Source organism: Puntigrus tetrazona, chromosome 3 (assembly GCF_018831695.1).
Source record: "Puntigrus tetrazona isolate hp1 chromosome 3, ASM1883169v1, whole genome shotgun sequence".
In the NCBI taxonomy this organism is placed as follows: Eukaryota; Metazoa; Chordata; class Actinopteri; order Cypriniformes; family Cyprinidae; genus Puntigrus; species Puntigrus tetrazona.
The window spans coordinates 19,359,280-19,376,892 of NC_056701.1; the positions used below are offsets into that span (position 1 = coordinate 19,359,280).

The 17,613-nt window shown below is 38.0% G+C and overlaps 2 protein-coding genes across 2 annotated transcripts; both read right to left on the reverse strand.

Annotated features, from left to right (window-relative positions):
- Window positions 1–582: 582 nt before the first annotated feature.
- Window positions 583–5,266, reverse strand: adap2 (ArfGAP with dual PH domains 2). The gene is made up of 11 exons (XM_043233871.1): window positions 5,036–5,266; window positions 4,403–4,533; window positions 4,216–4,307; window positions 3,669–3,751; window positions 3,419–3,528; window positions 3,035–3,184; window positions 2,793–2,876; window positions 2,130–2,192; window positions 1,629–1,706; window positions 1,306–1,534; window positions 583–1,190 (listed from the first exon to the last, which is right to left on the reverse strand). The coding sequence occupies exons 1-11, from the start codon at window positions 5,121–5,123 to the stop codon at window positions 1,162–1,164; spliced, it is 1,137 nt and encodes a 378-aa protein (XP_043089806.1). The 5' UTR covers window positions 5,124–5,266; the 3' UTR covers window positions 583–1,161.
- Window positions 5,267–5,901: 635 nt separating this feature from the next.
- atad5a (ATPase family AAA domain containing 5a) lies at window positions 5,902–17,570 on the reverse strand. The gene is given in 24 exon segments (XM_043233875.1): window positions 5,902–6,223; window positions 7,956–8,114; window positions 8,621–9,465; window positions 9,795–9,952; window positions 10,043–10,223; window positions 10,315–10,379; window positions 10,458–10,654; window positions 10,656–10,686; window positions 11,039–11,215; window positions 11,306–11,477; window positions 11,567–11,697; window positions 11,788–11,870; window positions 11,975–12,071; window positions 12,743–13,015; window positions 13,156–13,309; window positions 13,473–13,615; window positions 13,695–13,876; window positions 13,984–14,062; window positions 14,190–14,331; window positions 14,448–14,603; window positions 14,752–14,830; window positions 14,911–16,592; window positions 16,710–16,783; window positions 17,002–17,570. Coding segments are annotated over 23 exon segments (5,316 nt in total). The 5' UTR covers window positions 16,761–16,783; window positions 17,002–17,570; the 3' UTR covers window positions 5,902–6,144.
- Window positions 17,571–17,613: the final 43 nt, after the last annotated feature.

Sequence of the window (17,613 nt, forward strand, 5' to 3'; positions counted from 1 at the left end):
ATATAGGCAATTCTCACTTCAAATTTATTTTTTTATAATTTTTTTTCCTGCAATTTAATGCCACATTTTACACTCACCTTCCTCTTTTGTTTCTAGGAACAAAAGATGTGAATGTAAACTCTGATAATTCTATTGCATGTATGACCCTTTCATAGTGTCATTTCTATAAAATAACATAATATGCTTTGGATTAGGCTAATCTATTTGCTTTGTATTTGTACTACTTTTGCTTCATAATAATAATAATAATAATAATAATAATAATAATAATAATAATAATAATAATAATATTATTATTATTATTATTATTATTATTAAATTAAAATAATAAGAGATTTACTACCTTTTTTCCTCTTCTGCTTCATTGGTAGAATGAATTGCCTTTGCTGAATATCATTAAAATAAATTTAATGTCCAGGCTGCAAACTGTCTACAGTACTTTGCTGGAAATGGTGGCCTCTAGGGTCACTGTTTTCTGTAAAGCTATTATTACTTCACCATAATATTATACGATATAATATAATATAGCAATATCAACATGATGGCTGAGTTATCAGTCAATCAAAAAAGTGACGTCCACTATACGAACATCAGTACAGCTTTGTTCAGTCACCCATATGTTTATCAAAAAATAAAAAGTGACCAAATGTCAGTCAAACCCACCGACATTTATGAAACCCAGGTGTTTTACATTTTCATCACACACTTCATGTCGCTTGCACGTGTCCATTTGTGTCCGAGCACAATTCCTTCTCATTTGTGCTTCTGTTTGGTGTCTCGGCTCATGAACGTCGACTCACAGTCACACGTGAGTCTGACCGACCTCTGACTAAGACGCCGTTCTCATCTCGGTCTGGGATTGCTTTAAGATCTCTACTTGTATTGAGAGCTCAGATCTTTTCCGTCTTGAGATTCAGTCATATACTTTGTGCTCCTCTGAGAGCAGTCGGTCTGTCCTCATCTGACCTACTGCAGTCTTCTCAGATTAGTTTCACATCCCAAAATGCACCCCCAACCCCCCTAAAAAAAAGTCACATTTTTCCACGGTTCCCTTTGAGTGTCTAGGACTCGAATGCTTTAATCCCAGATTTCCCACCTAGCATGTCGGGGGTTCATTTAAAATAAATTCAGTGACAGAGTCTGATCTTATTGTCGGGGTCTTCACCTCCGTCTACGGATATTGGCCTCAGCTGTAAAAGAGAGAGTTCTTTATTTTTTAACACCTCATTTATATTTTGCAATATTTGATAGCACATATGATTAAAAGTGTTATAATTTTTTATTTTTAAAGTGTTACAATCTTACTGGTGTAATCTTGTGGCATCATGGGTTTGGAGATGACAGTTTTCAGGGCCTCCACCCACTCTCTCTGATCGCGCTCCTGTTCGCACATGAAGACGAACTGACGATCTGGCGTCTCCACAATTACCCCACACTTCCACTTGTTTCCTCTCGTCCCTTTAGGGACACACTCTCTCACTGAATATCCGTGATTCTCTGAGCCAATGAACACTACCCCAAGCTCAATGGCATCCTTCACGATGAAAGGAAGAGAATTTCACATTACTCCATCTGAAACTTACAAAGCCAACGTAATAGGAAAGGCAAAAAAAAATAACTATTCATACCAGCTGTGTTTTAAAATAGAGTAGTTTCCTGTCCAGGGAATCCAGAATAAACCATCTTTTCTTGAAAGGCTCTCGCTGCTGTTCAACATACAAAAACAGAGCGTTACTTACAATATATACTGTTTTGTATTGAATTACTTTTTAATTCATTTCAAAAGTTTCAGACTTTTGTCACATGCTCAACATAAGTGGTAGTAATCTGTCTTTCTTTTTCTACTGCAAGTTACTGTAATCTGCTTTAGACAGCAGGAGTTATAATAGACAAGCATATGCTGAACTATACAGATGCTGGGGATATATTAAAAAAATGGACACAGTGGTGTGACAAGCAATGGTGTATTATTGTTTGTGAGTATATAAAGAGGTGTTTCAGGGGTGCTTAAGAATAGCCTGATTTATCTATAAATGCTTATGCAATTTGAGGGCAAATACAAACACCTCGCTACACTGGACGATCTAGATTTCAAAATGTGTAAAAGCTCTACGTGGAAAAACTCTTACCAGTGGGCCAGTCTTCTCCATGTAACCCTCTTTTAAATAACTTCTGGTTATCCATGGTAGTAGCTTAAGACAAAAAAACACATTATTAAAAGAGTTAAAATGATACAATTATTAACCCTTCACGCATATTTCTAGTAACAAACATTTTTTTTGCATTTTATATTATCATTTTGCAGCGCAAGTGATCTTGACGCAGAAGAACATGTGCACGAATGTCATTGACTTCATTTTACAAAAGAATCTGTTCCTGATCTAGCCTAGACAATCATCGAATAGAAGACATACAGAGCATTCAGTTAGCTTGTCAACTAAAAAAACACTCGTTTAGGCATGCAGCAAACCAAAAACCAAACATAAAAACCAAAACCCCATTTCCGTGTCCTGTTAATGCTGTGGTTTAGGTGTTTGATGATCATTCATGTTGTGAAATGGAAGGGAAGACGGGCTTTAAGCTGTTAATGGTTTTAGGAAGTAAAATTACTTGGAAAAGGGGAAACTCGCAGCACTTCCTTTTTTTATGTCGCAATGTTAAGGCAACTACAACGGGAGAAAACTCTTCACATGTTTTTTTAAAGATATTTTTGATTAGCTAGGTAAAAAACTGCACCGAGGTGACACACGGTATGCTGATAAGTTAAAAACAAATATATAAAAAGCACTTACGTCTCCATCGCTAGCTGTAGGAAAGGCTGTTTTCAGGTAGGCATGGCGAATAGCTCTAATGGCGTTAAACCAATTGACGATCTCCTACAAGGGAGGAAGTACAGAGCAAATACTGTTATGTGTTCAACCTGCCTTTAAGACTGGTTTAAAACAAAAAGGACACACAAAAACAATTTTGAAATTGCACGAAACGTTGTACAATTCTAGGGAATGAAGCAGCGGGGAAAATTCGAGAGGTTTACCCGTCCATTTTTATGGTAAACAAAGAGGTTTCTGGTGTGACCATCCACAGAGTAGGTGATCTGAAGGCCGTAAGCATGTCCTATTTTCTCTGGCTGGAAAGTTGCATTCAGGTCCTTCACAGAAATAACAGCCTTTGGTCCCTTAGACTCCTGAAAAGCACAGACAGATTTAACAATAGCTAATTGGTGCAGCTAATACTTTAATAGACTCTATTATTTTTCAATCAAATTTAAATATTTTACAATACAGCTAAAATTGTGTTAGATGAAAGAAATTATTATTAATGCACACTATTAGCTTTGATGGATTTAAATGTTGTGTAGTTATTTGCAGGCTGTGCTGCAATTTAAAATAAATGCCTTCGGTCAAGAAAAAGTTCTCACATCCTCCTTGTAGTATTTGAGTGTAAAATCGTGCACTGAAAGAACAAACTTCCTCTCGAGAAACTGTCCGTTATCCTTTCCTTTCTTCCACAGCATGCCCTCATAGACACCTACGCCAGGGCAAACCATATCATTGCAAGAGCAATGTTATTCATTGTTAATATGAGCAGAGATGAAACAAAATTAAAGTAAATACACTTTTAAAGTACAAAAGGTTAAAAGAAAACCTCTGGGAACTGAAACGGATTACCTGCTGTGTAAGGTCTTTCTGTCTTTTCTTCTGTAAACTCCATTCTTTCGTATTTGGCGCGAATCCATTGTTCTCTGAGGACCCTATACAGTGAACATAGAATGCATTTTGTTGAGCTACGTGTTAGGGATAACTGATGTGTAAATGACGTACAGTACATATACATATCTTAATCTGCACGCACACTCACTATTTTATAAAAACGAAGCAAATTGTAGTAGTTTAGCTGAATGTGGCCATATATTCAACTAATGCATGTGCATTGCAGCATATTAAGAATGAAGAGTGCCACAGAGAGAATCAAAAGACTGGACTTCAACACCACAAGCCCCTTTTAGTTAAAGCAATAGTTCCTCTTACTGTAACCAACAATAGTACACGGCTTTTTTTTCTTGCCGGTAAGATGTTTGCTCGGTCAGCAATTTTTTTTACTTCCCAAAACAGAGATCTGTTCAGTGATGATGTTAAATTAGTAAGCACGTGTTTCAGATTCAAAGTGTGCTTTTTGATTGACTTTTCAGTCCGCACAAGAGATTAGGCTACTTACTCGCAGTCGTCTGGTTGGGGCTGATAATAAAATACTGGGACAAATTTCTCATAGAAGTTTTTGGCGGTGCGATTCCCATTGGCCTTCATGAACTTAAAAGGAAGCACAAAAGTGTTTAAGCTTCACGTGATCTATTTTAACCAACAACGACCCTATATCTTGTCATTTGAATTTTTAGAATACACACCTGCACAGGCTCATCCTCCCAGAAGTCTAGGCGTATAGACTTGATGCGACTTACAGAAGGAAGATTGCGATGGGTTCCAGAACAGTTCAGACACACAAATATACCCAGTGTGCATGAAGCCCAATCTGGATCTTCAAATAACAAACAAGTCAAACAAACACGTAAACAACCTTGGAAAGCAAAGTTTTTAACAAAGAAATTGTTATATCCAGGAAAAGTATGAAAATACAGCCTATTTTTCAAAAAATATTTTTAATTCTATTATTAGCCAGAAAATGACTCTTGAGGTTATACAAAAGTTGCATATAAACATGCAACGATGTATACACAGTTCTTTATACCAATCTGAATAAAATTATTGAACACTTATAACAGCATGTGTGAGTTCTGCTAACCTTTCAAAGTCAAAATCAAAGAGAAATTTAGAGTCGATACTAAATGTCACCGCTGTCAAAACAAATGCCGGTTTTACTGAAACCATGGCTACAGCGATCGAACAACGATAATGGGAAGCTATTTGACTACTAGTGGTTACTCTGAACACCTACAAAACGGCGACTTTAAACCAAGACAAACAAGGCGACAATAAATCCAGAGTACAGAGTTTAAAGCGGTGTTGACATCGGTCGGTACCTGCAGCTCCACAGTCAGCACAGCAGCGATTCTCTGGCAGCTTCACCAACTCTAGAAGTGTCTTTTTGTTCTTTTCCCGATTTGCCATAGGCGAAATGCTTTTAAAACCATATAGGTAGCAGTTAGAGCTCTGTCGTCGGTTTTTTTTCAGTCGGGCGAGGTTTGACGGTTTTACTTCACGTTCATTGAGCCAGTCGACCGCGCGCGCGTCTGTCGCGTCACATTACGAGCTCCGCTGCGCTCGAGCGCGCCGAAATACTCATTCAGTCACCGAGAAAAACCCTTAGAGTCCACTTCCTGGAGAAAACCAACTCTGGGCTACACCTAAAATGTTATTCTCAAATACTCGTTAACATCAGCTACTCTATAAACAGGAGAAGGCGATAACTACAGTACATTGTAAACAGCGACGCACTGGATAGTTTTTGCGCATATTATTTCAAATAATTAAAAAAAAATGTAATATTACACTCTCACCGAGCAAACTATGAGACTGCCAAGGCTGATATTACTGGGGTTAAATAATCATGCAGGTGCCAAAGCCACATATTTTTTGCCAGCTAGTAAATATACTCCAGTCACACTGAAACTGCATAAAGAAAGAAATGTTGCATTTACTGGTTTGACAGGTATACAGTTATCTTCCCAGATTCACGAGCATAAAAACCATGCCATTTAGCAGATGTGGAAGTGAAAAATGAGTGTCTCCAGGTTTCAGGTAATAACATTGCAAGTTCTGACTTCTGTATGATGTGTGGTTAAATGTATGCATTAGTAAAATAATAATAATACATTAACTGTACAAAAAATTCAAACAGCACCATGTCACTAGTATTCTTGCAAATTACATACATATTTTGAGAAAATCATGTTTGCTGGCAAATAGCAAATACAAATTTATTACTTGATAAAACATTTTGGAAAATGCATGACCATACAAAACAAACGATCTTCATAATGGGAAACAGCTCATTTAAAACAGTACACATATGTGCTGTCCACCAAACAACATAAAACCACACTCCTTGTGAGTGTATATATATATATATATATATATATATATATTACTGTACAAATGCATTAAGTGGCTTCCTAAAGATGTGTGTAATTTAAGGGAACTCTGAAGCCAGGAACTCCACTGTGCTTTTAGGAAGAGTGAAGTGTATACCGTCCAAATAGTGCAAGAACCTGTAGAAGAACAGGGGGAGAAATACACAACACTGTGATTACTTTATGTTATGGTAAAACTCGTTAACTATGTTTCGACTCTACAAGTAAACGTGATCATTTAAAAACACAAAACAAACGGTGACAAAATGCAAAACATGAATAAGAAAAAACAAAACAAACTATATGTTGATTTGTGACCAAGTCATATTTGAGCATTGCAAAAGCCACATCCTGTCCCTCCACTTTTTTTTAGACCTATGAACTATTACCAAGATGCATTTTCACACTTTGACAGAACAGCAGAATAAAAAAAAAAAAAAAAATATATCATGCATCGGGTGCTTAGCACATTGTATTTATGAGATGCAAGCTTGAAGAAATTGTGTGGTTACCATTGTAGGCATCAAATACACTGTTTAACCGGAGAGTTAGAATTACTGACATGTGTTTTTATTTATCTAAATGTAAATATAGTGTGTGCAGTCTTAACTAGTGAAATGTGCCTATTGGGGAAAGGGAGTTTCCCTTGTTTCTGTTCAAACTCTATGTGGCATATCTGAATAACTGGAAGTGATCTCACTTTGAGAGCGTAACAAAAGATAAGAGTTTGTTCTCAGACAAGGGTGTGTTGAGCATTAGAGACACCCAGCAGTTACGAAAACACTACACAGAAATTCTTGTGTTTTTTAAACTTTTATGAGCATTTCAGTCTTTAAGTACACTAGACTATTTGGCACAAAAAGTAAAAATTATGTTATTAATTTTGATCGCCAGTTTCCACACCTCTTAGCTGATCAAGCCCTAATGCCCAGTTTAGATGCAGGAACAGCTTGATCATACATATTAGGGATCCACCGAAAACAAATTCTGGGCTGAAGTCTAAAAATAAAACAATGGGCTGAAGGCCAAATATCAAACTTTAATTTTTTTAAATTTTATTTACATTTTACTATTTTGTCTTGCTTTTTAAATATTTAAAAAAAGTTATAAAAATTTATAAATACTATTTTTTATAAATACTAAATTTTTTACCTTGTTGCTATGAGACATAAACCCCATCAGTAACCTTATGTCTCATTCTATTTATGAGAAACTGAACTGACACTACAAATGATCTGCAGCTATTGCTTTGTAGCGTCAAGTGTAGTCAGACTTTTAATGCAGCAGGGCATGGCATGTTAACCGTCACGTCCAGTGTAGTTACAAAATGGAAAAATAGACTAGTAAAAGATATTTAAACTTGCTCACTGCAGAGTTATGAGTTTCAATCTTATCAGCCCTTAACATAGAACGTGCACTTGGATGGTTACATACATGGGGCTAATAAAAATGTCTTTCCAGCAATAAAAGTAACCCTGCTTCTATTTAATCATCTTGTCTCAGTTACAAATTTAACTAGTAAATGGTAACAAATGATAGCCCCTTTTGTATTGCATTGCACATCAGGGATGACATATTGTTTAAAAAACAAAGAATACATTTAGTTATATATGACCGGATGTGACTTTTGATACTCTACAGTAAAAGTGGCTCTCTGTTTTACTTTGCCCCATCAGTGTGGCTCTCATTTAAAAAAAAAAAAAAATCAATAGTGAAGACCACTACTTTGGACCTACCACTGTTGCACCACCTAGTGGGAAGCATGTGATGCCAATCGCTCAGTATTGTGTTAACTGTAACGGTGTAATTCTGTAATTAAGAACTTGAGTGCACTGCAGACAGGCTATAAATGTGTCTGCTGAACTCTCACCTGCGTTTGATCTTTCCCTGCTCCTTCAGTTTCTCTGATCTACAGATGGCACGTAGAGAGGGGAGGTAGTCAAGAGCCGCTGCTGCCTGGTTTCCAAGTGTTCCAGCTGATCTAGAGGACAGCACCGACTTCATCACCTCACTCCTCCTCTCCATCAGCCTATACAAAACAAAATTAGCATGGGATTACATTTTATTCAACAATATGTTGTGTATAAACCATCAAATAAGACAAAAAGGTCAGTGTAATCTAAAACAATGAGACTAAGGCTGCGAGATTCAAATGAATAATTGTAGTATGTTTATCAACAGTGATAAGGACTAAAAGACTAGGACTCTAAAGACTGTCATAATAGTTTTGTGACGCTTGCCTGAACTATATATATATATATATATATATATATATATATATATATATATATATATATATATCAACCAATTCCCACTACTATCTAGTTGCTTATTATCTTATACCAACTTCTACATTATAGAATTCTCATAATCATAACAAACACATAAAATTAACAACTACTTTACTATTCATAAGCGGGAAATTAGGACATTATTGATGCAAAATTCACAGTTTTTAGCTGCATGACCCAGTCTTGGAACACAGCAGATAAATAATAAATAATAGCTAAAACACTAGGGTAGCTGAATCCTCACCTTGGGTCACAAGGTGTAGTTTGTGTGAGGATAAAGCCATCTTTGTGTGGAGGCACAGGGAGGGTGAGCTCCTCCTCTGCCTCTCTTCTGATCTCCTCCAGTTGCTGTGCTCTGTCCCAGGCTTCAGAGACTACAGCCTTGCACTTCCTAAAACTCATGTGTCCCAATGCAGCATGGATTTCATTGACATTAACACCATTTAGTTGGCTAACACACTCCAAGCGAATGTCATCGGTCATCCCACTCTTGACCTCTGCAGCAGTCCAGCCAAAGGCTTGTGGTCTGCAGGAACCCTCGGTCTGGAGTGGCTCGTTGTGCAGGCAGGAGTCCAGGAAGGACATGTGCTCCATATACTCTGCCAAACCGCTTAGGCACTGCATCACTGGCTTGCTCTTCCTCCTTTCAGCTTCAGATAACACAATGCGCCTTGGTTTTCCCGGCGCAGCATCGGACATATTGGCTGCATTCACATTAGTGCTTTGAGCAGGATCTTGGCTCTTTTTTGGTAGCGAGAGAAAGTCATCCTCCGACTCTGAATCAGACTGCAAAACGTCTTTATTGCCAATGCCCATCTTTTTCCTGCCCCTCATTCTAGAGGACACTTTAAGGGGACTACCATCATCTGAGGTCTCTTCCAAAACTTCCAACCTCACAGTCGGAGGTATTGGCTCAGGGTGGGACTGTGGGTTTGGTGTTGGTTGTGATTTAAGGGTGGACTGTGGTAAGAGACGAGTTGGCAGAGGAAGCAGACTCTCCATATTTGAGTAAAGAAGATTCACTCCCCTTCTGTGGACCTCCGAGAGAAGATCCCAGCACTTAATGCTATCCACTACTGAAGACTCATGCTGTAAGATAGGAATACATTGACCAGAATTTTTTTAGCAAACACAAAAATGAAGATTTTAAAATGATTGCTATTAGTTTTTAATCATTATTTAGACAAAATATTGTGCGCACACAAAAATGAAACGGGTCTTTCTACCTAATTTTCCCCCAGAATTCTTTGACAGTGCTAAACTTCAAAACAACAGCATTTATTTAGTTTAAACAGAAGCTATAATTAACTTCTTTACGGTGATGTTTATTTAATGAATCTTTGCTGAAAACCCATTAATACCTTTAAAAAAAATTAATGACGTTTAATAGCTTTAACTTTAGGGAGATCGACACTAACCTTTAGCAGCAAATCTGCAATATTTTCTGTTTGCAGGTTTCGGATTCCCAGCAAACTTTCTGTGCATGCGGTGTGGCATGGTGGTATTTTATCCTCATTGACACCCTGAGCTTTGACAGACTGATGGTTAATCTCACCCTTGATGTCCCCTTTGTGCTCTGCAGAGTGAAACAAGTTGTTTTTGTATATTTCACAGTATATTCACATATTACAACATACAACCAAGAGTTCTTGGGGTACATCTTTACCTGAGGATGGCAGAGGCCGATGAACCTGCTGTCCACCACCACTGCAGGCCCAGAACTGCAAGTGCAGGAGGCTCTGACGAATGTCACACCTGTTCCAGTCGAGCAGACAGGACAAATCCTTAGTGTCTGTTCTGATGTTTTCTGCCAGACACAGCAGCTGGAGGTAACTGGACACATCCTCCTGGAAAAGTCCAACATATCGACAATCACAAACAAGACAATAGAACGTGTTTTTTTTTTTGCAAAGGAGAAAAGAAATTACGTGGACTTACCACTGAAGGAGATTTGAAATGGATTTCCTCAAAATATCCGTCAAATGTAGCACCAAAGGTTGGATCTGCACCAAACAAGTCACATGATGACTACTTCACATATTGCACACTGTAACTTTCTGCTAACTGCCAACTTTACTCACCACTGGTTGTTAGTATAACCGGTCTCTTGGTTGTAGTCATGAAGTGCTTTATTGCAGCCAGAAATCCTGCGTCATCATCAAATATGATGTCCACCTCCTCAAATAAGATGAGGGATGTGGCAGTCTTCTTGTCCTGGTCCTCAGTGGAGACCTTAGTGCCCACTGATGTTCCTCCGGGGCACTCTTTGCTGCCAGACCTCCTTTGTTTTGGCAGACTTCTTCAGACATGCTTTTAACACTAAATGAAAATGAAATGGTTTTAAACATGAAGCTAGAAAATGTTTCTTAAAATGATCACATTAACATCTTTTGTTTTGAACTTATATTATTCATTGGACAAAGGAAGAAAAAAAGTACCAGTTTCCACAAAATATTAGGTAGCTCAACTGTTCTGAACATTGAAAATAAAAGGAAATGTTGCTTAAGCGCTAAATTAGCATATAGAGAAGAACAAGAAAAGGCCATAGAAAGCTGTCAAACTTAAAGCATAAAACTATTTATATATGACTCACAATAAATGTTAATATCAACTCAATATTTGTGTTTAGCAACATTTTAATTACTATATTTTAAATTGTTACCAGGCTGTGTTTTCTTGTCTTGACCGTTTGTTTCTTTGCCAGTGGGCCTTCCACCTGCTTTGAAGAAATTGGCCAGAGATGTCGGAGCCAAGCCTCCTCTTCTGGACGAAGCACTTCGAGGGGACTGAGGAGGCTTCCTGGGCGATGATACAACCCTTCTTGGGGAATTCAACTTCCCTGTAATTGGAAGAGACACCAAGAACTCAAGCCAAAAATAATGCATAGTATATACTGTATTGTTATCACCAAAAAAGAAAACATTCATACTGGGAGAGTTGCCAGGTTTGACTGTAGTGCTGCTGCTGCTATAGCTGTTGAAGTAGGATGGTTTTTGAGCGTTGACACCCTGGATGTCCACCTGGTGGGACTGAGTAGCTTCCTTTAGCTGGGATAAGATCTGACGACCACTCCTTTGAGACGAGGAGTTCACCTCAAATACCTTAAGAGAGAGAACCCACAGGAACAGAAACAATCTTTTAATGACAGCCAATTGCAAAATAGCAAATAAAATGTAAAAATGAAGCACACCTTGAACCCGAGTTCTTGTGCACAGGCATAGACTGCAGCGGTCTTGCCCACTCCAGTAGGTCCAGTGATAAGAAGTGTGTTACACAAATGATCTTCTGTCTCATCCAGGCCCTCACCTATGAGCCAGGAGTCTGGATAGGAATAATGTTGAGACAATGATTTTTTTTTTAATCTGGCATGCAAAACTAGCTATTACTATGCCATTTAGCATCTTCACATACCATTACTGTCCTCCTCTTGCTTCTTTTCCTGCTGTTTCCTCTTCTCTTCCCGGTCAGCTCTCAGTTTCCACTCCTTCAGCCAGCTAACAGTAATGAACCAAATTAAATTGAAATGTTAATTACTGACATGCCAATAAGTGAATGGGATATTTCAACATCTTTGTTTTAAACTAGACAACATAATAACCTGTGTAGCCTCCGGACAGACTTCATATTCCCGATTACTTCACTGGAGTGCTGTGGCTGATACTTCTCTGTCCAAAGCACATCCTCTTTCACTCGATCTAGAAATGAGAACATGAACAACCATATATATAAAAAATAAATAAACAAACATCCTGCAAACAGGTTTAATAAATATTTCAAAAGACCCTTATATTCAATCCATGAGGTATAATAAACAAACAACTACCAACCATGTAATAAATACACTACCGATGAAAAGCATATGTGCTGGCAAGATTTAAAAATAAATAAATAAAGTTTTATTCAATGAAGATGCATTTAAGCACCAGTGCCAGAAAAGACACACACACAAATATATTAATTAGCACAAAACTGATAAGTAATGTATCTTAAGCATCAAATCATCATAATAGATTGTTTTCTGAAGCGTCATGGGACATAAAACATAAAAATAGATATATATTCAAATAGAAAACATTTTAAATGTTAATAGTATTTTAAGTAAAATACTTTGCAATAATAGAATTTACTTTAGATCAAATAAATGCAGTCTTAAGAATAAGAAACTGCTTTCAAAAAAACCCCAAAAAAACAAACAAACAAAAAAAAAAACATTACTTCTTACTGTTTGTTGTACAACTAATGCTAATGAATTAGTCACAATTTATCAAGCAAGCAAGCTTTGAGAGGAAGAAATCTTTAGAGAAAGTGAAAAGATAATGGTTTTTATGGTTGATAGTTTTGAATAGTTTTACGGTTAAATTTTCACCTTCGGTGCTTGAACTTTCTGGGACAGGGGAATCCACTATAATGACAGCATCATTCTGGATTTTCACAGGCTTGAGCTCTTCTTTCTGCTTTTGTCTCAGTGATCGACCTCTTCGACTTCTGCCACCTGATGGTGGACTTTCTCCAATCACTATGACGTCCCCTTCTGTGTGATTAGACTTTGGTTTTTTACCCACTTTGCCAGTCGCCTCTCCTTCATCCACACGCTTCCGTTTTCTCCCGACGCCATCAGATGATGCCTCACCTTCAGGTTCTACAGGTAATCAAAAACATTAAAGAAATATGCAGTCAATCTGGAATACACATCTGTTTGTGAATGCATTTTTAAGAATTTTATCTTACTGTAAGCAAATCAAAAAAAAGAAAAAACATTTAACTGTGTTTTTCAGTCACCTGACGCAGAAGCCTGGAGGATATAATCTTCACATCTCTTGACAAACCGTGTAAAGAAGCGCTGATGAGGGAAGGAGGGATTGGAAATTCTCATCTCCTCCAAAAGATGCAATCTAACTGACTCAGAAAACTCTGATCTTCGACAAAAGGACATCTAAAAAACAAAAAAACTTCTTAAGTTACTTCTTAAAGTTACTGGTAAAAATACTAATTTAATAATAAAGAAAATAAATTACTAACCCCCAAAACTTGTATTGCAATATATTTTGAGTAAAACACACATAAATGGAACAATTTTTCGCCAAAAGATTACCAACCTGATGGCAACCTGCTCTCTTCGCAGGAACTGTAGCATAACCCAAAAACTGGTCGATCAGAGGTGCAGAAGGGAAATTATAGTGCTCCTTCAAACAATTCAGGAGGGGATTTGTGGGCCACTGGAGGTTCCAAATAAAACAATCTGACATGGAAATAAATGAGCACATTAGTCTCAAATACACACAATTAGAGCATGATCTAGAGAACAGCAGTCAGTTTACCTGCAGTCTTCTGCTGCACATGAACCACTGTCTGAAAGGAAGCACAGGCCTGACTGTAAGCCTCTCGGTTGGCTGCGGTCTTTGCAATCTGCTTTTTGAAGGACTCCGGAAGGCCACTCTTCAGAAACTCTCTCTTTGCTCTGAACTCTTCATCATCTTGCGAGTTCTCTGATGCCTCTCGACTGACAGGGTTGAGTTTGGAGGAACATACAAATATTAGAATTTAACACTAAAACAAATAAAGAGCATCTGCCCATTCAATTTTTGTCCATTTTTACTGGCGTAATACCTGCTGTCGTCAAAAATGGAGATGACAGATGACAGCCTCTGAGTTTTTTTCTCACCGAACAGAGGAGCCACCTTCAAAGCTGAAAAAGAGACAATTGTTTTATTTAATGACTTGAAATATAAATTTCCAAGTTGGCACAAATTAATGAATAAAAATAACATTAAGGTGTTGACCTCATTTTAACCATTTGTGTCAGTGGAACATACCTGCCGGGGTCTTAGATGTTTTATTTTGAGATGAATTTTTACCCAAAACTTCATTCAAACTACGAAGCTTCTTCTGGGTTTTGTGATTTTCCTGTGAAGTGACTGGAGAGCTTTTGCTTTCCTCCAAAAACACTACAGAATCCTAAAAAGATGATATCATATAAATCATAAAAATAAAAGAATAGCTTTATTTCTAAAAAAACAAAACCTTTTAGCAGCCTGGAACATTCACACAAATGAACACAGCTACCGTCTTACCTCATCTTCACAGTAATTTACGATGGACTCTTTGCTTCTTGTGGAGCGTCGTACAGCGTCTTTTTCCTTAGTAGTGTCCTTTTTACTTTGCTGAAGAGCTTTGGCTTTTTCCACCAGCTTTCTAGCCTGTTTTCTTTTTTTAATTGCATTTAATTCCTAACAAAAAAGAGCTTCTGTGAGTAATCTTCAGTCCTAAAACAACTACTAATAACAATTTTGTTTCAGTAAAATAGAATTATTTAATATAGCACAGATTGCAGTACTTATATAATCACCCATATACTATAATAATAAAAAAAGTTACCTGTGTTGAGAGGGGACTCGATATTTCAAAATCAGCAGGTTTTGTAGCAGAGGATGGAAATACCCTGGTGATTCTCATCCTATAAAATAAAAAATATGATTTGTCTCATTTACTTCACAAAAAAGTTGATAAAGTAAGAATTTAACAAGTGAATCTCACCTAATAGGGCTGCCTTTCATGTCTGGTGGGTAAAGCAATTCAGCTTTAAACATGCCTTTTCTGGGCCTCTGAAATTTTGGGGTAGAGGCCAGAGAGGGAGAGGGTGTATTTTGGTTCTCATCATCCTTCTTTCGCCTCTCTTTCTTCTGTGGTGCAGTATTAAGCACAGCTGCTGACTGCCTGCGTGAAAGCTCTCTGGACGACCTCCTCAGCTCTCTGACAGCCTTTTCACTGTTGTCATTATCAGCTGGGCTACTACCTTTGTCGACTTCTTTTGGAGGTTCTTCAGGTTTCAGAGTTGCAGCTTGAGGATCCTCAGCTTTCTTAGCTAGCCCCTTTTTGCCAGATTTCCTAACTTGCTTCTTTTTGTCACCTGGACAGCCCTTCTTCTCTTCATGCTGCTCCGAGCTGGTCACTTCAGTTATATTCTCAACACATTTTTCTTCAGCTTCACTCTCAAGACATTTTTCATGTCGATCATCTGCTGCCTCCGGGACTTTGTCTTGAACCTGGTTCTGCTTGCTCTGACCTTTGTTGGTTTTGTTTTTAAATCCATCAAAACTAGGCTGCTTAAAGGCATTCATAAACTGCTTTCTCTCAGCCTCAGTGCTTTTAGGAATGAGGCTGTACTCCACCACATCAAGTTCCAGATCTTCCTCAAGAAGAACAACGTTAGATTTCCTTTTGAGGTCAGGCAAAGCATCTAGTTTAATCTGCGGGACAGGAACAGACAAACTCTTGTCCTCTTTTGGTTGGCTTTTTTTGCTTTTACTAAAAATAGATGCAACTTTTAACTCTGTGGCAACTTTGACAGACTCACGATGATCAGGGGAAATGGAATGCACCTCAGCTTGAACCGTGAGAGTTCGTGGTGACACCTGTAGAGGACAGACTGCAGAATCACTCTGATCATTACAGGGGTTTCCTTCACTTAATGGTTCAGCAGCGTCCGTCTTGGGAATCACATTGCTCTCTTCCAGCACTTGACTTTGATTCTGCACAAAGTCTTTGAATGAGATTGTGACAGTGCCGCTTTTCTTTTCTGCACTTTCCTCCAATTTAGTCTCGCATACAGGCTCTTGTGCATCACCATCGCATTTCTTATTCTCTTCACAGCCACCTTTTGCCTTTCGGTTTCTCCTCACAGCAGATTTTCTGTTTGCACTGTCTTTCCTCCTGCTCTGATTTAATGAGGGTTTTTGTTCAGAACTTTCAATCATCAGGACATCTGGATCAGCCTTGGTGACACTTTTCCTCAGGTCAGATTCTTTATCAGAGGAGGCATCGTGACAGCTTTTAGCTGAAAGGCCATCGGTATTTCTTTCTATTAAAGATGATTCACTGGGACTTTCTATCAAGACAACGTCATCTGTGACCACCTGTGCATCCTCCTCTTTGGACTTCTTGTTGTCTTTGGCCTTCCTGGTTCGTTTCTGCCCCTGTCCTCTTATTGGTTTCCCAGGGATTTCACTACTTGCTCGCTCTGAAGGTTGCGGGGAGTTTTCTTTAGCTACTTGAGAGCAGCTTTTTATTTCTTGTGCAGGCGAGGTCCTCTTAAAGTAATCCATTATGTTGTTAGACCGTGGTGGAGAGAATGGTTTTTCCACGGGCTTGGGCATAAAGTAGTTAGTAATAGTTTTGACAGGTGGTGCGTCACTATCCTTCCTCAACTTCTTACACGGCTGGAAGACAGAGCAATAATGTCAACTGCCCGAAAAATCTATGTTTTGTTAGTTTTTTTTATAGAAAAATCTGGATTTTAACCAATCAGCATTTCAGCAATTTTTTATGACACATACCTGACCCTCAAAATCCTCTATGACAGCCGCCATAGCCACGGCCCCAGCCATCCTTTCAATCAAAAACTATAGATCTGTATAGATTTAACAGACAAAACAAAGGATTTTGAACGATTTTAAACTTAAGCACACAAAACAAAGCGACGTTCTCACACAAGTTTATTTACAGTAAAGTTACAGTTATATAGAGAAGTATATAACAGTTACAGTTAATGTCTCCATTTACGAATTTATCAGTTTGCCTGTCATGTTACGTTTAAGTACAAGAAGCATAAACATTATAGACACTCACCAGTTCTTTTCCTTCCTTGAGAGATACGCTGATACATACTTCAAATATACAGTGTACAGTGCAAAATAATACGAGTACAGCAACGAATGTACGTAAACACAAAGCCTATCTACACATTTCCCAAATAACGATATTTCAAAAACCGCGAAAAACAAACACAACGTGATAATAACCGACCCCCAAACCCACCTTACGTGGAAATGTAATCTCAAAATCAGAAAAGCATTTGAATCTAAAGTTAAGAGCCCATAATCCCTAAAAATGTAGGTTTGGGTGCAGTCGGATTGTTTTCGACAAATGGCGCCAAATATCATGGAGGTCTTTCGCCGCGCCGGTTCGGCCAATCACAGCGCGTGTCGTCATACACCCTGAAACAGGAAAAAGCGCTTTTTCAAACGACGTTCGATTTCAAAATACCAACAGTCATTTGGAAAATACCTCAAAAACAAACAGGTCTTTTTTGTTTTAATGTTTACTTATAGTGTCATCTTAAATACAGTTAACTTGAACTAAGGGTTTCATCACGCCTAATATCTTCATATATCCCACAAATATGGTTTATACTGTAAAAAATTGCATCACGGTAGACAATCTTAACATTTTCTGTCAGAT